At 39.4% G+C, this 22,170-nt stretch overlaps 1 protein-coding gene across 5 annotated transcripts in view; it reads right to left on the bottom strand.

Moving 5' to 3' along the window:
* The window catches only part of PLA2G4B (phospholipase A2 group IVB), a 49,674-nt gene that overhangs the window by 25,102 nt on the left and 2,402 nt on the right, over window positions 1–22,170 (bottom strand). For 3 of the 5 annotated variants that reach the window (XM_071427335.1, XM_071427334.1, XM_071427330.1), the window contains exon 2: window positions 20,140–20,304. In XM_071427335.1, the coding sequence (XP_071283436.1) occupies window positions 20,140–20,161 (22 nt within the window). In that variant the 5' untranslated portion in view covers window positions 20,162–20,304. Of the gene's footprint in view, window positions 1–2,083; window positions 2,167–20,139; window positions 20,305–22,170 lie in introns of all 5 variants that reach the window. The other 2 variants (XM_071427332.1, XM_071427329.1) reach the window with 1 other exon arrangement.

Below are 22,170 nucleotides of genomic sequence, written 5' to 3' on the forward strand. Positions count from 1 at the left end.
ATTCTTAACAGTTAAAGCTTTCCATGCTAAGCTATTCAGAAAATACTTGCCATTTTCAAAAGACGTTCTGAGAAGCATGAATGAACACATATATAAATATAACAATCTTAATAACAGAAGCAGGGAAAATACTTTAATCTTTTTTCAAATTGAAACATTTAAATTTCCTTTTAATTTTCTGCTAGGTTTTTTCAGTTTTTCTGCCTGCCATACTAGCATGACTTGTAAGCAATATTAGGAAATAATAACATGCAGTTATTACAGTCCCACTACCACTAATAAATTAAAACTTAAAGCTTAAGTTACTACCACTACCAACTGAACTACCTCTATTTGCCTAAATGGGGAATCTCATTACACCATCACTAAATAATTTGACAATTTTATTTTGAAAGTTAGCAACATGACTAATTTTCCTGACAAGGAAATTATTAACACTGTAGATACAAACTGTTGGGGAAGGAGGAACCTCTCTACAGAAAGAGTCACTCACTACAGTTAATCTGAAATTCTTTTAAAATGAGGTGGAGACTATTATTGGACATGTTTATTAGAGGTGAGAATAGCCTGCATTCAGCTTCATTCTGGCTTGTTTAGAGGTAAATTACGTTACATAAGACGCATATCATCTGAACTGTGAATTAGCATGTTCAAATAAAGGCCTAATATTAAATTTTATTATGTTACTTAAAGTTACATACTTTTAAAATTCAGATTTATATTTAAGAGCTGCTCTGACCAGAGAAACCCTTGTTAAACCTATAAAATCACTTTATTCTGTCTCTTGGCTTTTATAAAATTGCAAAGCAAATTTGTTTTTGTGTGACAAGAACTCTTTCTAGTATGTTTTCCTCCAAATTTAAAACTGACATATTTAAAACTTCCTTAGTTTAATGCATTGTGGACATTACAAGTTCTAATTGAGACACTTCCATATTATTCCAGTTGCTTGCTGAAAGAATTTGACTTCAATATTCCTGTGCAAATAGTTATTTATCATAGAACTACCAACTGGAACACTCACTCAGCATTCTTAGTGGTTTTCATTTACGTGAATTATTGGATTATGTAGACAATTACAGAGGTGACTAGTTTTAATTAATATGTTAATTCTTAGTCATTTTGTAATCAACTTCTCCCTTGCTCAACAGAAGCCCAAACCATTCACAGAATCTGCCTTCACTGAAGAAATACATGTTGGCATAAATTTTGCTTTGAAACGTTTCGTGATGAAAATTTCCTAACTACTTATAAAAATGGTGCATCTGCAGGTCATCTTCAGAGTACTCTCAGATGTGACAGATGTTGTGTTTTCATCCTCTGCCACTACAGCCAGAGTGCCTCACTCCTTCTCCCTTCCCCTTCCAACAGCATTCACCTTCCTTCAGCATGTCAACATTTGCCAAATGATGGAAACATCAAAGGGGATTTTTCACTCCTCCTGATTCGGTGCAGCTTAGTCCTGGTGTGATTGCAGGATAAAAAGCAAACAGATTCAGATGGGAAAATGTGGCCATAATAAACCCCGAGGGCTCTGTAAATCCCACAAGGAAGCCAGAAACCATCCCTCTCCCAAAACTGCAGTTACTCCAACCTGTGATAGCCATTCAGAAGCGGGCTCATTCCTTTTTTCATCAGATAAAGGCAGAGCTAATTTTCTTCAGTAACAGTCCAGAGCAGACCCCCTAGGGTCTGATTTGGATGGTGTAAAACAACATCTTTGTCTGAAAGTGCTGGTACACCAGAATACCCTTCTACAAAAAATAATTACAGTTAGAGGTACCATTTGCTAGTTTCATAATATGAAAAGCAACATGTAACTTCACAATTAATGCAATTTGATGAGTGCAGACACCCTATCCAGACAGCCGTGGACAGACTTGCAGCTGTATTGGTCTTGTTGGTTTTAGTTCACTTCCTTGGGAGAGACATTGCTTCTTGTACAGGCATGCAGAGTGAAACAAAACCCCTCTGTAAACATCTAGAGTCAAAGGCAGCTTCCCCAGAAGCACATCATCCTATTTCTGCTGGGAAATTACTAGTGTGACACTGGGGCCAACAACAGAACACAGGGTTCAGCTACCTGTGTATTGTTGCATCCTAAGCAATTACACTCCAGGCCAATAAATAGTAGCATCTCCAGAGTACCAAAGGGAAGGCTAAAACCTGGGGGGAAAAAAAAAAAAAAACCAACAAACTTCTTTTCACTTGACAGTATTTAGCATTAAACTATATTTCTGTAGTCTCAAACCAAGCTTTGAGGGAGTAATTTCTGTTTAAAATACAGAAGAGTCAGTAATCAGAAGATAGAACTAGCCTGTCAGAATTGCCACAGCTGTATCAAACCTTAACACATGAAAATTCACATCTGTTGCCACCATCTCCTTGGTTGTAATAAAACATGCTCACTGATTTCCTTCCACAGGAATGTTGATCAGCTCTGGAAGGACACATAAATCTTTTGTTTACAGGCAGTTAGTCACTTAAGGCTTCATTCCAAAAAGACAACTTTGAGCATATGAAATCTTAAAGCTCATAAATATTGAGGAGCCTACCAAAACAATCTGTGGATGGCAGTAAAAGAAGAAAAACCTACCAAGAGCTTGTATGTTTAATTTCAGTCTTTATTGCCCCTCCATGCTGCTACTAGAAGAAGATCACAAGGCCACCTTCACTAGAAAGTCAGTATTCTAGGGAAGTTTTTGCAGTCTGGGAACTTCATCCCATAATTCCCTGTTCTCTTTTTTTTTTAAAATAAGTCCTTGGTTTGTACATGTTGGAAGGCTGATTGGAATGTCAGTGTTTCACTCTCCCTGCGCCAAGCTTAGACAGCTCTCTGAGCAGAGTTATTACCACGGGATAACACCAAATTATATTAAGCTTTAGATGAGGATTTTGCTGTCTTCTGGCATTTTGATAATAGCTGTAGGATTTGTCACTCAACTTTATACGTATGTTTCAGACATGAATAATAATTTCTTTCATGGATTACTTCTTCTTCCAGTGGTGTACTAGAAGCTGTAGAATATCTTGCCTACAAGATCTCACACCAAATGTAATTATTTGGCATATTCTTACCATTATTTTATGTTAGATACTGAGGATTTGGTCTAACAACAATTTGACAATTTACCAAATTGAGATTAAATCTATAAATGTATAAACGATAAGAAAGCTTAATTACCAGCCTGGTTCTAAAGCACTTTCTTCCACTAGATCCTCTAACATCTAGTATGGGCTATTGGCCCTTCCATCAGTGAGAACACTGCTAGAAATTTGTCTTTCCAACCAGCTGCCTACTTTCATTAAAATTAAAGGGATGAAAAGTTCTAGTGGAAAAAGAAGTGACTGACTGAAGAAATATGGAAAACTATGAGAGTCTCATTTTGCTTGGGAATAACAGTTGTCTCAAATTTTATCATTGGAAGTTGAACAATTAGTGAGGAAATCTAATTCACCTTACAAACATATACGGTAATTTCATGTAATCACTGATGGATTACTTTAAGAATCATTAAGGATTTGAGATGTATCTCCTGTTCATATATATCAGTCACCTCTTTATATGTGTGAGTGGGTCCCTCAGGGCTTTGTATTGACAAAATTTCTGAGTATTTTTGCCAGACGAAAATTATTCCATAGTCCACAAAATAAAATTTCTAAGGAGGGATTATTCTTGTCTGAGCAGAAGACATTGCTACAAATATAAGTAGTAAATTAATACTGACAATCACTTCCGTGTCAATTTGGTAGCTCTCTTAAAGTGCAAAAAACTAACTGGGAGGTTAGGAGATCTTCCTAGATAGTTGTAAGTATCTATACATTTCTAAACATGTGGGTTTTTTAATGTAAAAGAAAAAAAAACCCTCTATTCTTATTTCCATATCTATTTACCAACTTATACACACTGAAACACAGGCTTGCCTGACACAACAGCAGAGCTACCTGCAGTACTGAATTAATATCTTTCCTTGGGAACAGAAGCTTTCTGACCTGAAACTATGCTTGCACTCAAACCTTTTGGCAGTGGTGCCTATTTACCAGGAGTCTGTCTGTACTCATGGAACATCAGTTGCAGCACTGGGATGAAATGCAAGAACTTTGTCATTAAACTTTCTAGATAAAATTATACCTGAGCTATCTACCCATGTATCAGCTCCAGAACTGTCTTACTAGATACAACACTGATCTTTAAAACTGACAGATAATATTCCTATCTAAAAAAGAGAGATATGTCTGGATCTAACTGGTAGATGGACTAGATACAAATTTTATCCAGAAAGTACATGGCATTTACAACTCATTTTCTCTTCCTGAATGCTTGTACATTTTTAATCTATCCATTAAGCCATCTGTTCAAGCTACTGGTATTTTTCTAATCTTTGCCTGTAAATATTACCATGGCACCATTAATGATCTCTATAGGGTGTAGCATGTAACATTGTTTCTTACTATATTTTAAGCCCATGAATGCCCATATATCTTTTATTTGTTGCAAAATTTGATGAAGGATTTGATACATAAAGAATGATTATCTGTAAGTAATTCATGCCTTGCATTCAGACACCATGTCAATTTTTTTTAAGATACACATGAGAAAAGCATTTTCAGCTAATAGTTCTGTTGACTTATACTAAGAGCCATCAGTTAAAATCTCTGAATGGAACTTACTATTAGAAAACTCAAGTCCAGACATGAAATACTTCCACAAGAATTGCAAAAGCTGTAAACAGTACGTTAAAAATAGTTAGATCTAAACAGGTCAAACAGGTCATTAGATGTCTCCCCTGCAGCTAAAGTAATATAGATTATGCTTTGTTGCTAGATAAGGCGGTTGGTTTGTTTCAGCTGGGGCAAGCAATGAACATGTGCTATCCAAAGAAAAGCACCTAGGAGGGCTAAAGCACTTTCATTTTACAGAAAGGTAAACTCTTCAAGAGCAGCCTCCTCTTCCTTCAGGGACTTCACTCCGGCATGTACACCAAGGACAAAGCAAAGTATCCCATTTGCTCTGTGCTTCCACTGAAGCTCGCTGACATATCAGTTACTGGGAGGTAAAAGAGGAGAGCAGAGAGGCTGCAAAGCTCGGGATGCCCCTGCCCCACCACAGCAGCCTCTGCATCCCAGCAGATGCAGGGAGGAGGGAGTTGGCAGGGAGAGCTGGAGCAGAGAGGCCCGAGAGCAAGGAGCCCGGCCACGACGACGCGCGTGGCTCCGCTCTCTTACCTTGGCTGGTGGGCTCCCCATGGCACCGAAGATGGCGGCAGCGACCGAAACCCCAATTTGGTTAACAGATCTGTCAGCTGACAAACAGGTTGGCAGCTTGTTGTGCTGCTGCTGCTGCTGAAGTAACCTGAAGGACACATATAATTTATACAGGCGCCGAGCTCCACCCTCTGCCTCCTCTGTGTGGAGGAGAGCCTGCCTACATCTGAGAGGGAAAGATCTGCAATGTCAGAGGTGAGCAGAAAGGCTGACACTTTTAGTATTTCTCACAATTTGCTATCGCCCCAACATCCTCCCAACAGGTTTTTGGGTTGATTCTGACATGTTCAGAAAGTCTTCCTTCACTCTCACCTCTTCCACAAATCTAGGCAGAAGATTAATTTTCAGTAGCTTTTAAGTTCTTCCACAAATACTCCACGAAAAAGAAAAAGTCAAAGGGAATGGACAACCAAATCTCATCTATTACAATCTCTGGTGGGAGACCAACCCACTTCCAAGTGCTCTTTTCAACTTTTCCTACAATAGGGACTCAATACATTCCAAATACATTTTTGGGAATCTTTCTGACAACCAGTAAATCATGAGTCCTCAACTGGAAGTACCTACTGGCTGATCATCTGGCCAAGGCAGAGATGCTGGTGAAATTGAGATAAATATTGGCAGAGAAAGGGAAAGCTGCATGCCTTCTGGCTTTTTTCCCTCTACCTGCTACTTATATGAATATGATAACTTGACATTTCCCAACTTCCCATCCTGTTTCCTCATCAACTTGCTGTTGACAGTGCTGGGTCAACAGGGCCTCCCTGAAGATGGCTGGGTCCTAAGGCATCCCTAAAGATGGCAGAGGCAGGGCTTCCTCCACTTCTCCCATGTCTACCATGACCTGCTAACAGGGTTCCTGTCAGGACATTGCTCCAGGCAATCTGCTCTGTCTGTACCTTTATCCGCACTTGCAATTTCATGGTGTACAGACCCAGACTTGGAAAAGGCCTGGAGGCCACCATAAGTTTTCAGTAAGGTATGTACTCACTGAGGCATAGTAATTCCAGATAGGATCAAGCCTCACAAAACAGCCAGTGGACACCTTAAACTAATGGAAAATGTCAAGAGTTAATTTTCATCAAAGAGTATGAATTTGGTTTTTGACAAGTGAAAAAAAATTAATTATAATCACAATAGTTTGTTAGGAAAATAGGTTTACCTAAAATCTTGGCTTTAGATTTTTCATGAAAGTCAGATACACACTGTGGATCATCCACTTTGTAAAATATTTTCCACAAAAAACTGACCAGTTAAAATCAGTTTTAGGCAGATGCTCCTGGGCTTCTGCAAGTGACAACCAACCACTCCAATTGACATTTTGCAGACTCTGCTTTGGAAAACAGCACTGTGCTCACCACCAGGGAGGACTAGATGCATAAAGTTGAAATCTTTGAAATACTAAGAAGAAAGATATCTCAAATAAAGGTCTGGTGTTTACATGCAGTATATCAAAGGGCAGTAACAAAGCTCACAGAAAAATCAACCAAAACTCATTTGAAAGCAATGTGGAGTTCAGAGCAATTAACTGTGCAAGCCTGCAGGACTCCTGCAGTAACACTGCTTTAACAGCCTCACTTGGGCATTTTTATAGGACCAGTTAAGACTGCAGTGCATTCACTCATCTTCTTTCTTCCATGAACACAGGAGTCTGTAACATCCCATTTCCAAAGACAAGGAAAAAGCAGAGAATAAAGGAAAAGAGCTCTATTCAGAGAGGAGTGTTGGTTTTCCACTTTTGAACTGCTGTTGCAGCTTTGATCAGACAGTCTGCTGCTATAGTGAACTGAGAGACCAAAGTAGTACATTGACAAATTTACCTCCTAAACAGAAGGCAAGTGGAAAACCAGCCAGAGAACAATGAACTCCACTCAAAGAGTGGTATGTCTGCCTGGAAATAGAGCAACGTATTAAAACAAAACAACTGTTTTAATGCAGGGAGACCCATGTCTTAATGGAACAGGAAAGAAGAAAAAAAAGCTCCCAAAATGCTTTCAATCAAGGTGCAAAAGTTATTTTGGAGAGCTATGGAACTAATTTTTCCAATAACCCCTCCAAGAACTTAATGTTTCCAGTAAATCAGCATGGCCAAAATACATAAAACGTTTTGTGTTTCTTGTCAACAAGCACACTGACAACTACTACATCCATTTTCTCCTGGACATCAGGAGATGGGCTATGTGACATCAGGGCTTGCTGCAGACATTAAAAATGTACAGCATGTGGAAAGTAAGACAAAGTCAGCTGCGTAAGGAAGGAACAACAAAACCTAAAGGTTAAACCTGAACCAAAGAGGGCACATCAGAATATGTCAGTGAACTAGATAATAACCAGGAAGCAACCTCAAGATGGTACAGAAAGTCCTCCCCCTCCCCTTTTTAGAGGGAGGACGGTCATGCCAGGCTTATACTAGTGGAGTTAGGCTCAGAAAATACAATACTATACCTGCAGCAGCAGATTGTAAAAGACAGTTCAGAAGATTAAGAGAAGAGATACTCTAGAAAGATTTTACTTGTTAATTAGGAGAGTCTCATTCCACATTTGTGACCAAATCTTACTTCTTTTCCAAACTACTATTAAGAAAGTACTTGGAAATAAGCTGGGGTGGGGGAAGAGATAAAAAGACACATCAAATTACAACGAGGTTAAATGGGTTCATACACTACCTGTTGGCATTTGGATAATGTACACAGGAGACTGTGTGAAACAAAATCAGAATGGAAGGAATGCAAGCCCATGCTGCAAGCTCAGCATGAAAGAAATAAAAGTCAATTAATATAGCATTCAGCTACATACAATTTACCCAGTGGGCTGCTCACTAATTGCCCCTTGCAGGAAGTTACTAAGCTGCCAAAAACCAAGCAGTAGAGTGGCAGCAACTCCAAATGATTGTGAACTGGACTATCCTACTGGTGGCATAAACTGTAAAGCTAACAGGGGCAGAACCTACAAAAGATACAGAAGTTTCACTTAGTGGAGATGTGGAGATCATCCTTTGCCCCAACAAGGGCCCTGCGAAATTTCAGACTCAGCCTTGGTGTACAAAAACTGCCCTCACTGAGGCATTGTCTTCAGAGTCCTTCCATCCTTGGTCCCAGCAGCTTCATGAGGAAGGATGGCAGTTACCAGAGCACACTCCTATAAACCTCCCATAACTTTGTTTCAGAAAAGTTTTTCATTCATCCCTTAAAACCTTTTAAATAGAAATAAGTGATGGCTCTTTCTAGGGCTAGATGCAGCCACACCACTGAGTAGGTGGAGGTGGAAGACTGCATTTTGAGGAGATGTATTTTTTTGCCAGACAGAGACAATGGGAGATAACAGTCACTTTCTTTTTGCCTCATAAGTCAGTCTGTAGCTTGTTCAGCTCAGTGACTAGATTAGGAAAATTATATTTATCTAGGAAAAGAAATGTGTATAGTCAAATTCAAACCACATTTTTTTAAATGTTCTCAGAAATTGAGGGAAAAAAGTAATTTTTTCACTAGCTCATCACCAAAATATTTTTTCCATACTTGTTTTCTTTAACTACTGGAAAAATAATCTAAACAAAAACCAAAAAGTTTATTAAAGTATATCTCAATTTTTCAATTCAAAATTACCATGTGAAACTAGGAGCTATAAAGTAAGCTTCAGAAATGCCACATTTAGAACATGTAACATTTAATTGTGAAATAAAAGCTAATTTTTCATAGTTTTCCCCTTGCCCCATTCTAAGCAAACAACATAGCCATTCTGAAACTATTTTAGAACTTTAAATACTTTCCAAACAACAATTTTCAGAACCTGCTGTTAATTAGAACAAAACTACAGGTTGTCTATCTGAGCAGCAATCAGGTGATAACATTTGTAAATGAACTGTCTTTCTGGCTATCAACATCCAGCCCTGTTTCAGAAAAGTAAAAGGTGTTATATCCTCTTCCCTATCTCCTGAACCACTGTTATCTTAAACAAAGACTTCATACAGTAAATCCAGTATCACTGGCTCTTTTTCCTGGCCAGAGTAAGGGAGCTACTAATTTCCTTAGGTGCTTTGCAGGTGTGGTTGTAAATATGGCAAGATAGTGATCTTTGCAGCTTCACCACAGGAGGAAGCTGCTTATTACTTACCTGGGGTATCTGAGGACTGCAGTGTTACCTTTCCAAGACACGTCAATGTAGAGCCACACATTGAAACCTACTGTGTTTATGTTTAGAAATTGTTCTTTTATTTTAAACCAAGCGATTGCAGAGCACCTAACTGAAATAATAATTGAGTAAGATATTTCAATGTCATTCCACTCAAGACAGTTGCTGAAACCTTTATCTTTAGATCTTATTCAAATAGTCTGACACTGATGTCAGTATAAAATTGCTTGTGCAAAGACCTCAGAAGAGTTAGGTAAGTATTACACTTCACCACTTGGCTGACAGGAACACTTGACTTATAGTTATGGTATTCAGCTTCAAATTATCACAAGAAGGGTTTCTTTCAAGAGGTAGGGTTGCCACCTACCTCTTGTATTTATTTAATGATCACTTTTTTAGAATCAAGAGAGTAACTCTTGCTTTCTGTTATTGTTTTTCAGCCTCTATGACTGACTGTTCTTTGGGGCAGGATCTACTAAGGACACGTTTGCTACTGAAAGTTATTATACTGGGCAAGAGTAATTAAAACACAAAGGTTGCAGTGATTGTATGACACATACAGCATCATTTCCTTTCTGTTTCTGTCCAATTCTCTTTCAACTCTGTATGTGGGTTTTTCAAGGTCCAACCTTTACCTGAGCACAGCCCTTAGATGTTGGCTGAGAAAGAAATAAAAGATATACAATAATTTATTTCAAATAATACAGAAGTCATCAAGGGTTCAACTAATGCATTCCTACCAGTACCTTGTTGTCTCAGAAGACCTTCAAAAATAGCAAGACTAAAACAGTGGCAGGCATCCTCACTGTGCTATTCTGTAGGTTGGTATTGCCAGTGGGTAGGCTTCTTAACTAAAGCTAGCATCAGCCAACCAGCCAAAGCTAGTCCTGGCCTAGGTAATCTGGAAGATTTTAATGAAGTGCAAATGTAAGAAAACCACTGAACTGAGCATAGAGGAAAGGCAAAGAAATATGGAAACAGCCAGTTCAGGGAGAACTGAATGCATTCAAGTTTATCACCACTAGCTCTGGAAATACCTGCAAAGTGCCTTTATAGCAGGCACACTGATCACTAAGAACAAGTGAATGCTGACACAGAGTACTTGGTAAATATCCAAAAATGTTCAAGTCTTAAAAATACCTAATGGCAAAGTTTCATGTTGCAGCAGGAAATCTAAGAGCTAGCTGCTGCTAAAACAGGAGGTTTTACTCCAGTCAACCCCCAAGGTTAGAAAGCCCTGCTCCTACTTCACAGTACTGGCTCTGAACTCCTCTGGCAAAATGCTGAGCTTATTTGAGGGGCTGAAGCAACAGAAAACTACTCTTCTCTTTTCCTGAGCAATTTCCAGGGCTGCCCTTCTGTAGTGGCATGCAGCCATTACCTCAGCTTGAGCTCAGTAGAGGTAATGTGACCATGGACAAGCAGCATTATCCATGAGAGCTGTCTAAATCATCAGAACTGCAAGGGAAATGAGTATCAGAGGTGGAAAACACATTAGACAATGCAGTGCACATTCCTGCAAGTGGATCATTATGCTCCACTGATCCCACTACCAGAAAGTCACAGGGCTTTTCATCACCTCTCCGTAGGTAGTGTAGGTCTTCTAAGTTTACTGAAAAACTGTCAAATTCGAAAACTGAATTTTTTCCTTTCTTCACTTATGTCCCTTTTTTTAAATACAAAAACTCTAGACATCAACCAAGCTATATGAACAATTTAAAATAAAATAACCAGAGTTTGACTTAGTCATTAGAGTTATTATGAGTCTTGCAAGCTTATTTACAGCAATTAAAAGCCCTGTGACTCACTTCTGGTGAATTATAACTTCTGACACCAGAAGACAACTTCAGGGGTTCTACAGAGGATTTGAATACAAAAGTTCCTTTGGCATTGATGCTTATCCCTGTAGAAAATATTTCTGATGAGAAAAATTTCTTGCTTAGGTGTGTTTCTATTCTTCCACTCAACTTGTAATATTTCTGTGACAAAAAGAAGTCAAAATTTTCCTAATACAGCAAATAGGAATTTGTCTTGCTGAGAGCACTCTCATCTTAATTCCAGTGGTATGAAAGCAGCTTTCTGACACCTGCTCCCCTTAAGCCAGCAGGGAAGGCAGACAAGTGTGAGCACAGCCTGGCACTTGAAACACAGTGAGCATCTCAGCTGGTCTCAGGAAAGCTGCTTTAACCTGTGCCAAGGCAGAGTCATCCACAGAGCCTGATATTATCTCTGAATCTCTCTGTGTATGCATATTAGGTCAGGGTTAATTCCTCTGTTTCAGCAGCACATAAAACATGACACTTGCATAACACTGCAATTTTAAATGCTTTTGGTCTAGTAGAAAAAATATTTTTACAGGCACAAATCTTATTTAACCTCTTAACTTATATGATACCTTGGGAATTCTGAAACTCTGAAGATTTTTACAACGTGCTTCTTGAAACCTGAGAACCTAGAATAGAAAATCATAGTAAGGCCAAGAGAAATGTATAGCCTTCAGCATCTCAAGGAACTAGGGTGTTTTTAACTGTAGGCCTCCCACATTCATGGTCTATGTGGCAGGTAAGGCATGACATGGCCAACAATAGAAAAAATTTTTGAGTAGGCCATGAAAAGCATTGAGTCTGTTTAGAGCAGAAAATTAAATTAAGCTACCTGCACTGCCTCATTTGGAAGAGGATTCCAGACCAATGTGCCAAAGGCCCAAAATTAGATCTCCTGGCCCTAGCCAGGAAGAGTCTGAGCTGGGGGAGATACAGTCACTCAGAGACTCTAGCTTCCAGGGGCAGAGATCTGATGGAAGACAAGATTTCAGATGATCACCTCTCCCATAAACAGCTCCAGGAAGCTCACCCATAGCCTGCCAACGCAGCAGAGCACAAACCACTGCTGGTGCCCTCCCTGCAACACGCACAATTTGTACTCTGCAACCCTTCTCCACCCAATAGACACATTGCAAAGTGGCAGAGACCCTTGCTTTGTATGATTCAAATCCACTAATTGTTGGTCTTCCCTCCTGTGTAGTTACACACATACTGAATGCATTTGTCAGCCAAGTAGTAGCAAGCAAACTGAACCACAAAAAGGTAAAATGTCCTGCACAGTGCTGGGAACTGGAATGTTCATTCCACAGAGGAAATCATGTTGGCACACCTCCCTAAAAAGATTTCACTCCCATATATAAGAAAGATTTTGAAATATTTCTGGGTTGATGTCTCAGCTGACATGCTCAGCTGAGGCTCAGCTGTTTAGGCTCAGCAGCCCCCTGGGCATGCTGGGAGCTTCACAGCTAAGAGATCTAGGAAGATGGAAGCAAAGGAATTGACCAACAGCCTAAGAACATCTAATGGGCATCTCATTCACCTGCTGACCAGCCTAGGGGGTAGCCCCTGGTGAGTGGGAGAAGCCAGCATGTCCTGTCATCACAGAGTGATGGGTAGCCAGAGGAACAGGCCAGGTGGGTCAGCAAGGCATATGAAAGCACGACAGCTTTCCAAGCAGGTTTCCATGAAGCAGGAGAACCAGCCAGCCCAGCAGTACAGAACCCAATCACCATTTTCAAACAGGGAAGGGTTGCATCAGAAAAGTATGATGGGCTCTGCTCATCAGACACCGCTTCCTCACATACGCTGCATCTGGGAATGGCAAGGACCTGACTGCTGATAACACACTGCATATTTCCTCCTCCTCCTCAGGTCTCATACATAAACAGCTGACAACATGGACAGATATGTGGAGCATGGAATGCCTTGTGCAACAACTTGCTTACAGTAAAAAGAGAAGAAAGGAAGTAAGATTTAAAATGGTAATGTACCCCCTGCTCTTTGACCCCATCATAAATCCTTTGTACATCTTAGGCAAGTTAGTGAGAAATTTGTTGTGAAATGGAAGTAGCAACAGCCAGTTCACCTGAGATCACAGAAACTGCTGCAAGCCAAAGGAAAGACAAATAAATATTGGAAAGAAAAAAAAATTCTGTTGTTGTAGAATACACATTCCATTTATGAACACAAACATTGTATACCGAGAAATTGAGTATATTCCCCATCAAGTGTCTATATTTTGGAAGACATCAGTTTACCCAAGGTCCAGGGAGCACCAAAAGGTCCACTAGTCATGGTGTAGATCAGAAATGTGTCCCACCCTCTGAATTAATGCTTTGAGGTGCTTCTTGTTCCACATTGTTTAACCTTATGTGGCTCTGAATCAAATTAAATGAATGGTTGCATTACATTATTACAGATGCAGCTAAATGCTGTTCACTTGTCCCAAGCAAAACATTCTTCAGCTCTGGGGGGAATAACCTGGAAGCCAAAAAGTTAATTAAGGGTTTCACATGGCACCGGGGACAGTCTGCAAGAAGCAGTGAGCAGGGCACCTTAATTTTCATTCAATATACTCATGTACTAGGTAGTCTCTATTAGTAACTCAAACAAAAGATACTATGGTCTCCATTGCAAAACCAAGAAACCAAGATACTGTAAAACAATTTGATGCTCTCCTAAATAGGAGTAGATCTTAACAGCTATTAACAGCCCCTTTCATCCCCATCAATTGAAAGAAGAACTGTAGAGGTGAATCCATGCAAGTCCATTTCAGACTCTTATGATAGATATATCTATTTGATATCTTAATTCTAGTTCTGGTCATGATCATTTGAGCTCCACTTCCTTCCTTCTGATATGTGTAGTCATTGCCATTATGTGGTCTGTCTGTGTCAGGACAGGGTTTAATGAAAAACATTCTAACAATGGAGCATCTTGGAATTTTTATTGCTAGCTGTATAGAGCTCAGCAGAAGTAAAACCCTCATTCCTTACACTCTGTCTCCTATCCCTCACCACTCCAGATTACTGAGGGGATCTAGTCAAAATTCAGCCAGTCAAAAAACAACCCACAGTAAAATTCAAAGCCATGTCTTTGCTGTTGGAAAAGATGTGCAAAAAGAGTAGGAGACATCTTCCTCATCTGCAGCTACTGGTAATTCACTAGTAGGTCTTGTGCTTAGACAATTCCAGCTTTTCTGCTATCCATTTAGGAGTTAACATATGCATTTAAAAAGCCAAAAGCTTTGATCTTCTTAGACACTTGCACACATTCCTCTCAGGAACAGTCTAATTGACATTAATAGGATAATTCACAAGTAAAGTGCCACCTCAGATGCACCAGTACTTAATGAACTGGAGCACAACCAAACAGACAAAGGAATATACAGAAAACATCAGCCTGTTTCCCCCTCTCTGCTCCCTGAGAAAACCAAATGTATCACGTTTTTTCCTAGGTTTAATTATTGTTAAACTCCTGTTCCTCCTATTTTTTCGTATGTGTTGGTGTTTGTGTTGGTGTTCATGCATTCTATTTAGACTACAGATCTTTTTTGGAGCAAGGTCTAAAGCTTTTCTGAGAACTTCTATCACTTTTAACAAATCACTTCTCTCTTGCCTTTTCGCAGTGCCAGAGTGCCACAAATGTCAATAAATTCTATTTCTGATCTTGAAACCTGTGTTAAAGCTAAACTATGTATCTTCCCTCCTACACCTTCCTTTCACATGGTGACCCCTGACTTTTCTCAGCCTCCACATCACATTTCCCCCCATGTGATAACTAAATTTAAATTAAAACTGGATGATTCTCTTTTATGTGTAGCTCAATGAAACACGAGGAACTTGATTCAGGCATTACTGGGAAAAATGCATACATTGGGTAGGTCCAACTAAATATTCATAGGTGGTTTTTGGTTTTAAAATCTTTTTTTTCCATATTCAATATTTTCCTTATATATCAAACATATTTTAGAAACCTGTAGTTTACCTATATCCATAGATAGTGATGGTCTCTGTGCTTCATAAAAAGCTTCAGACAAGCTGCTCCTTATTTCAAGAAGACTCGCTTTTTAATCTAACAGTGTTAGAAACTAACATTGAAATGCCCTTGGCACTGATCTACAGTGCACCTCTTCCAAAAATATGGAGTACTAGAGCTTCCCAGATAATACCTTGCACAAGACAGCACATAAATGCTTCCTCAGAAGGAGCCTTGGTTCCGGGGCTTGAGGTTCATAAAACCACAAGGGAAGGAAACACCCATCCTTCCCCTGTTTCACAGCTTTCTTCCCTGAGCAAACATTTTGAAGGCAGTTCCTGGAGACAAACTGAGGAAGGATTTCCTCAGCCAGTTTCCATTTCTTATTGGTATTCCTATAGCAGAGGTACCAACCCCTCATTTGCATCTCATTTGTGACAGAAGGTTTCAGTCTTTCCTGTTTATAGTTTATATGCCCTCATGGCAGCAGTGCCATTAGGATAATTATAGTTATGTTAGGACTCCCCTGCACACTAGCAGGAGACGCTTTGTGTCTCAGATAACGAGGTCAGCAATTTCCAAGATCTGCAGAACAAGGACAAATTGTTTTGGCAATATGCCCAACTTACTCCCAAGCTTGACCTACCACCTTCCCCTACAGGAGACCCCATCTGCTCTTCTGCATTACTGTTTATACCTTCACCTTTAGGCTCTTCCTCCAGGATGAATCATACCATGTTTTATCCTCTTCAGAAGTTCCAATACTGAAGGCCACACCAGCACAGAGGCCAACGGAAAATTCTTCCAGTTAAGATAATCACAGAAGCAAGGGTGAGGGGGAAATAGAAGAAATCATAGGCCAAAATCATATCTGAGTAAGTTTTCCTAAATCACCATCAGTGGAACACACTTCTAAGCTGGATTTGCATTACAAGTAGCAAGAGGAAGCACAAAATAATCTGCTATTCACAAATGTACACACAATGGACTCACAAACAGCCTCCCAAACCCTCCCATTGCACTGTTGCTGCCTCCGCAAGGAACAGGACATCTCAGCTCCACTGTAGCTTGTGAGATCTGACAGTCCAGGTTTTATTTAGCATTTAATCTCAGGTCACATTCAAGGCCAGCTAACACAGCTAATTCCTCAATTCATACCATTGCACTGAAATTCTGAGGCACCTGAATTTTCAGATCACCATGCTTTGTAGACCTAATAATTCTAAGTATGACTTGACTGTGCACTTAAATCAAAGACATGGCTCTCAAAACAGACATATTACAAGCGAATTCCTGGTCCAAACAGAATTGATAGTGAAACTCTCACTAAGAAATACACATCTTAAACCAGAGCTGTCATGCTCAGCAGCTCTGCAGAGAGTAAGCTCCATACAAAGCAGAGCAGCTGGCTTAGGGAAAGCATTGCACATTACCTAATGTGCTAACCAGCAAAACAAAGCACCATGCACCCTCCGTGGGTGTTAAGCCACATGTATGCTTCCTATAAAACAATCATCCAACCTACGTGGTCTACCAAGGTATTAGCACAGGGCCTGCTACCCCAGGCTCACTTGCCACTCACAAAAGAAACAGTGCACCCCAATACTTAGCACTGCATGAGATTTTGCAGCCTTTTGACACACCCTGAGCCAGATATCATCTCCTTGGCTAAGGCTTGTACTGTATCTGTACACAACTGTTGTTCTCACTGTTGCTATAGCTGTACATTATGAAACTCCTCAAATACGCAATACATCAGTTTTTGGCACAGCTCTCTTGAGCAGGTGTGTTGTGCAATGCATTCTTCAGAGCTAGCAGGGATTAAACAGCATTTTGTTGGTCCCAGGAGATGCAGTTTATATTGCTCTGAGCACTGTAAGGCCAAGTTTGCTCTATTCAGCAGAGCCAAAGGCTGTTGCAAATTCAGATACACAAAGACAGAAGGAGAAAAGAACTATGACTGAAGTTAGGAGGAGTTCAGCACAGATGAACTCTTAAGTTTCCAACTTGCAACAATTTAAGATAAAGCTTTCTACACAAGCTTGTTCCAAAATGCAGACATTTGGAGAAAAGTGTTTCTGGGCTAAAAATGTTCTGACTTATTCCAGGGAAGGTAACGGAAGCTGAGAAACAGATGTTTTGTGTAAAATATCTTCCTAAAACTCTCCTATGTGAAGTTTTTGGGACCTTATCACTTCTGCTGAAGTGTCTCCTTAGATAATACGACATGGTTGGGATACTTTGAAAACTTGGAATGGCAAGGCTTGAGTGCTAGAGGGTTTGGTGCCTTAAAACACAGTGACACCATGTGGCCAATCGCTCAAAATGGAAACAATGCGCTGATTGAAAAGGCAGTGTACCAATTTCTCATTTTGGCTTTACTGAATTTGTCTTAGGCATTGTCTTAGCAAACTAGTAGTTTGCTCTCGGTAGTTAATATAGTTTCAAGCATGCCCAAGACATGCTCATCTGGACAGGTAAACAAAGCCAAAGCCAATGATCAGTTTGGATTTCAGCATATGTTCAGAAGTCTCAAGTTTGCAAAATTGTCCAGTAAAACCTACGTCTAAATTCAGCAAGTAAATACCCATAAGAACAGTTTGCACATATGTCCAAACATCATATTCATTTGGAAGATGCAAGCTACTTGTAGAACTATGATTCAATATTCTCAAAAAAGTGCATCTGGAAGTTGCACCTAAATATCTATGGTTTAATTCTGCAGTAGTATCACAAAACTTGCAATTAATTTTGAGAATGGAGATATATTTGCCTTGCTCTCATGGCTTGTTTTTCTTCCAAATAGATACAGTCACCCCCACTTATTTTTACAGATATTTCTGCACTAAGTATTTAAAGCCACAAGTGGGAATATTCCTGCTAGGAATGTTCTCAGTAGGTTTGTTATCACTCTGCATTATGATGACTGATGTGATGAATCATCTCTCCCTAGCACAGTCCTTTTTTCCAAATGAGATGCTGCATATTGGAAAGGTTCAGCTCACAACAAACGGTTCGAATGGGCAGATCTCTTTGAAAGACAGACACACACAGAGGCAGGCAAAGAAGCAGATGAAAACTGAATATAGAATACCTCTCAAGCAGAAGGAGAAAAATATAATTAGCTCTTCACAGGGAATAATTAGCTCTTCACAGGGAATATATTCACTCAGTAGTACTAATGCTCATTAAGAAATGTGTATTTTGAGGCAGCATTCAGAGCACCTTGCTCTCAAGGGCAGAGAGGAAGGGAAAATACAACAGTATGACTCTCAGTTGCACAGGCTTTGCAAAGTCAGTGTGCTATCAATGTTGTCTTTTTTGCTGATTAGTTAGATTACGTGCTGGTGTCATTTTTTCTATTCCATACTGAATTCCTGGGGAGCAATTTATGTCAACACTATCACAGTGCATCTGAATGTAAATGAAATAGGTTAGTTTGAAAGGTGATCTCAAAGGATTTTCACCTACATATATAATAGTTTCACCTATATACATAGCATTTAGAGCCTAGGAAGCACCAGCTAATTAGATACAGGACTTTGACTGTTCAAAACACGAATTTGAGCTGAGGAAGATTACTGGCCTGACCCTTCAAATTTTGTCACCCTGACTGGTGAGATTATGCTGCCCTCTTGTGACCTGTAAATTTTACTCAGCCGCAGGTGACAGACTTTTTCCCCTAGACTGGGAGGACAACGTACAGGATCTCCCTGGTACAGAGGTGCAGTAATGATGCTTTGAGCAGCCAAGTCTTCTTTTATATTCACACCCACATTGTCTCTGCTTAGCTTTCTTATCTGTCTCCCATGGACTGCACCCTTCAATGTCAACATGGTTGCTAAAGGAAGTGCTGTCCATGGACAGGCCAGAGTAGAGGTGACCCTGCAGAGGGGATGAAGTCCACAGTTTAAAGGACTAGAGGTTTGTAATAAAAGCTAAAGAACCTCTCCCTGCTGCCAAGAAAATCATATGTGCTGGAAAGCAAAGCACACATTTAGCCAGCAGTTGAGAATTACAGTATACTCTGAAAAAAAATTTAAAAATACACATTCTGTAATATCCCATTACAGCTGGGAAGCATTATTATAAATTATTACATAGTTTTATGTATTGAGGATAAAATTTTCCTCTCCATCTTCTCGAATGTAAAGTTTGTATATTTATGGTAACATTTTTCTTCCTTGAAAAAAACAGTGTTACAATTCACTGTATTCTGAATCTAAATAGGGTTGTTCCATCTGGCCACATTAAATAAAATGGCTGTATGTCAAATGGATATGCTGTTCCCTGAACAATACAGGCTTCAGCTGTGCAATGACTGCTTACCTAGCATTTTGAAATACCTGTAAAAAGGTTAGTGTGGCTGCAATCACATTGAAAGGCAAGCTGGGATCCCGTCTCCTAGTGACGCCTCGTTCTTTCCTTATACCCCAACCACATGTGCCTCCATCAGTGTATACTCCCACAGCACTTTTGAACTGAAGACACAAAATCAAGTCTTGAACTGCTGGCAATACGAAATGCATGGCAAGGCAGGAGTAGGCACATACCAGGAACAAGCAGGTTTGAGGGCTCTGAGTCAGCAAGGCAGCTGCTCTGAGCTCAGATACATTTTGGGAGAGCCCATAGACAGCATGCACAGCTAAAAGGTTCCCTCAACACCTCTACCTGGAGACAAACCATCAGTCTTTCCTCTCTACCAAAGCCTCAAACACCATTACACACCCAAATCATATTTCCTTTCAAATCCTTGCTTGCCAAAGGAAACCAAAGCATCCTGCACTCAGTTTCTGCTCAGAGTTTCCAGGACATACTGTATTTTCTTCAGGATATGGCATAGCAGAACAAGAGCTCCCAACTAGCCACTGAAGGTTATGTTTACCCATACAGTAAACCATGATTCTAGAATATGAAAAGAGGAAAAATGAACCTCTATACTCACCCAGCATCCATTTCTGTAACATGTTGATCACTTTGGCACCAATCTAATACTTGCAGATGTGTAAAATCCCACTGATAACAATCTGAGGTCCTTCAGGATATGTGCTATTTTTTCTCATAGTAATCTCATGGTCAAAAGTCCTGGCGACAGGGTTCAGGACTCCACCTAGTGAGCGAAAACAAGAAGTCTTTAGAGCAGAGATATATTGCTGAAGAGATCCTTCCTTTCTTCTGACAGGGGTAGAAGACCAGCTTAAGACAGCAGAAGGTATTCCACTGTCAGAAAACCTTTACAAATCCAGACCATGTTCAGGGATTGCTGATGTTTTTAGTCCTATGGCAGTAAGTCAAGGATACATTGGAAATCCATAGCTGGCAAGGATAATATCCTTTTTCTCTTGCAAACTTAATCTACATCCAGAAATGTACAGCCACATATTAATGAAAGAGGTAATATTTCCCTATAGAAATCCTTGTCATATCAGCATTTGCATCTCCATATCCTTAAAGCCCAATTCCAGATATACCAGATATTTTATTTTATTTTATTTTTAGATAGAATCCTCCTCTGCAACAAGAGTTTGTGCTGGGTCTGCCATTTCTTCCTCATTTCACAATGAGGGCTCAAGAGCTACTAGAAGCATTGAGCAAGCCCTTCTGCCCTGAAGCAGATACAATCTTTATAATCTCCTCTCTCTTGCAGTAATATATCAGGCTCTTTCTTTTCTGATACAGTCTGCTCCCAGAATGGATTCAGGTTGCAGCAGCAGTCCAAATAGTCAGTGGATTAACAGAGGAATAAAGTCCATATCAGTGCTAAGTATGTTGTAGTTTGAAACGTTACTAATCAGACAAAAACCTGAGATCTGATCATTAATAAATTTCCTTTCAACATACCTCAACACAACAATCTGATCATCTGTATTACAAGAGATACAGAATTCATTTTGCAAAGTTTGTTGAGAATAAGAACTCAACATAAGGCTGGAATTCTTCTAAAGAGAGACTGCAAACAGGGGCAGCACACAATGAGCCACCAAGCACTCACTTCACTGGATACAGAAATGGATTCATGATTTACAATCAGCTGGACAAGTTGTTACAGACATAACTAAAAACTGTACTAGTTTCTTACTTATCTTGGCACAGTATGGCTCACCCCTGCTTCTCCTGATAACCCCATACATGTTCCTGCTGTTTCCTTCTTTGATGCAGCAGAACATTTTAATCTTCTTTTTGTTCTGTTTTGTTTTCCACAGGATTACCTCTTAGATCACTAACCAGAAAAAATGCATGACTGTCCCTCTGGGCAGCAAGAGTTTTTAAGTACTCTTAAAAGAGTTAAAAAAAATGTAAAACCACAACTTTAACTGAAGTGATTTTAATGTAAACATACATTCCCAGTCTAAACACAAAATATTGAAGGTTCAGCAGCTTAGGTAATTGAAAAGATACAATCCTAAAGAAATAGAATGTAACTTATTTACTAATTTTTCTCTAAGTACTATCCAGAGTCAGGTACAGACATTTTTAGGTTTTGTGCAAATTTTGCACAGACAATTTTTTAAGACTCAGAATTTCTAATTTTTGTCCTCAACAATGAAAAATAGCAGGGATATATCACAGTAAATGCTGCAAGGAGCACTAGTTCATTGGAAATATTAATCTTTCTGCTTCCCAAACTTAAACAAAGAATCACTTTCTCTGTGCTTAATACTACATTTGGATCAGATTCCATTCCAGACTCCATTTCTGAATAATATGTACATAGCACTAAAAAGTGCAGCATAGTAGGGTTTTTTTTAATGAAATGGTAGAATTATAATTTTTTTAGCAAAATATAGAAAAAAAATATTACTATTTGTATTTTGTCATTAAACACTGGTCTTATCCCTCAGCTTGATAACAAATCATCTAGTAATGTATTACAGAACTAAGCTTTGAATTTAAAAAAAAAAAAACTATATCTTTAGACTTTCAAATACACACAGGGAATATAAACCAGAAATGGAGAAAAGTGACTCCTAAATTA

The sequence above is a fragment of the Agelaius tricolor genome, unplaced genomic scaffold (genome assembly GCF_023055355.1).
Source record: "Agelaius tricolor isolate 1412-34295 unplaced genomic scaffold, bAgeTri1.0.p SCAF_5, whole genome shotgun sequence".
NCBI classification, from domain to species: Eukaryota; Metazoa; Chordata; class Aves; order Passeriformes; family Icteridae; genus Agelaius; species Agelaius tricolor.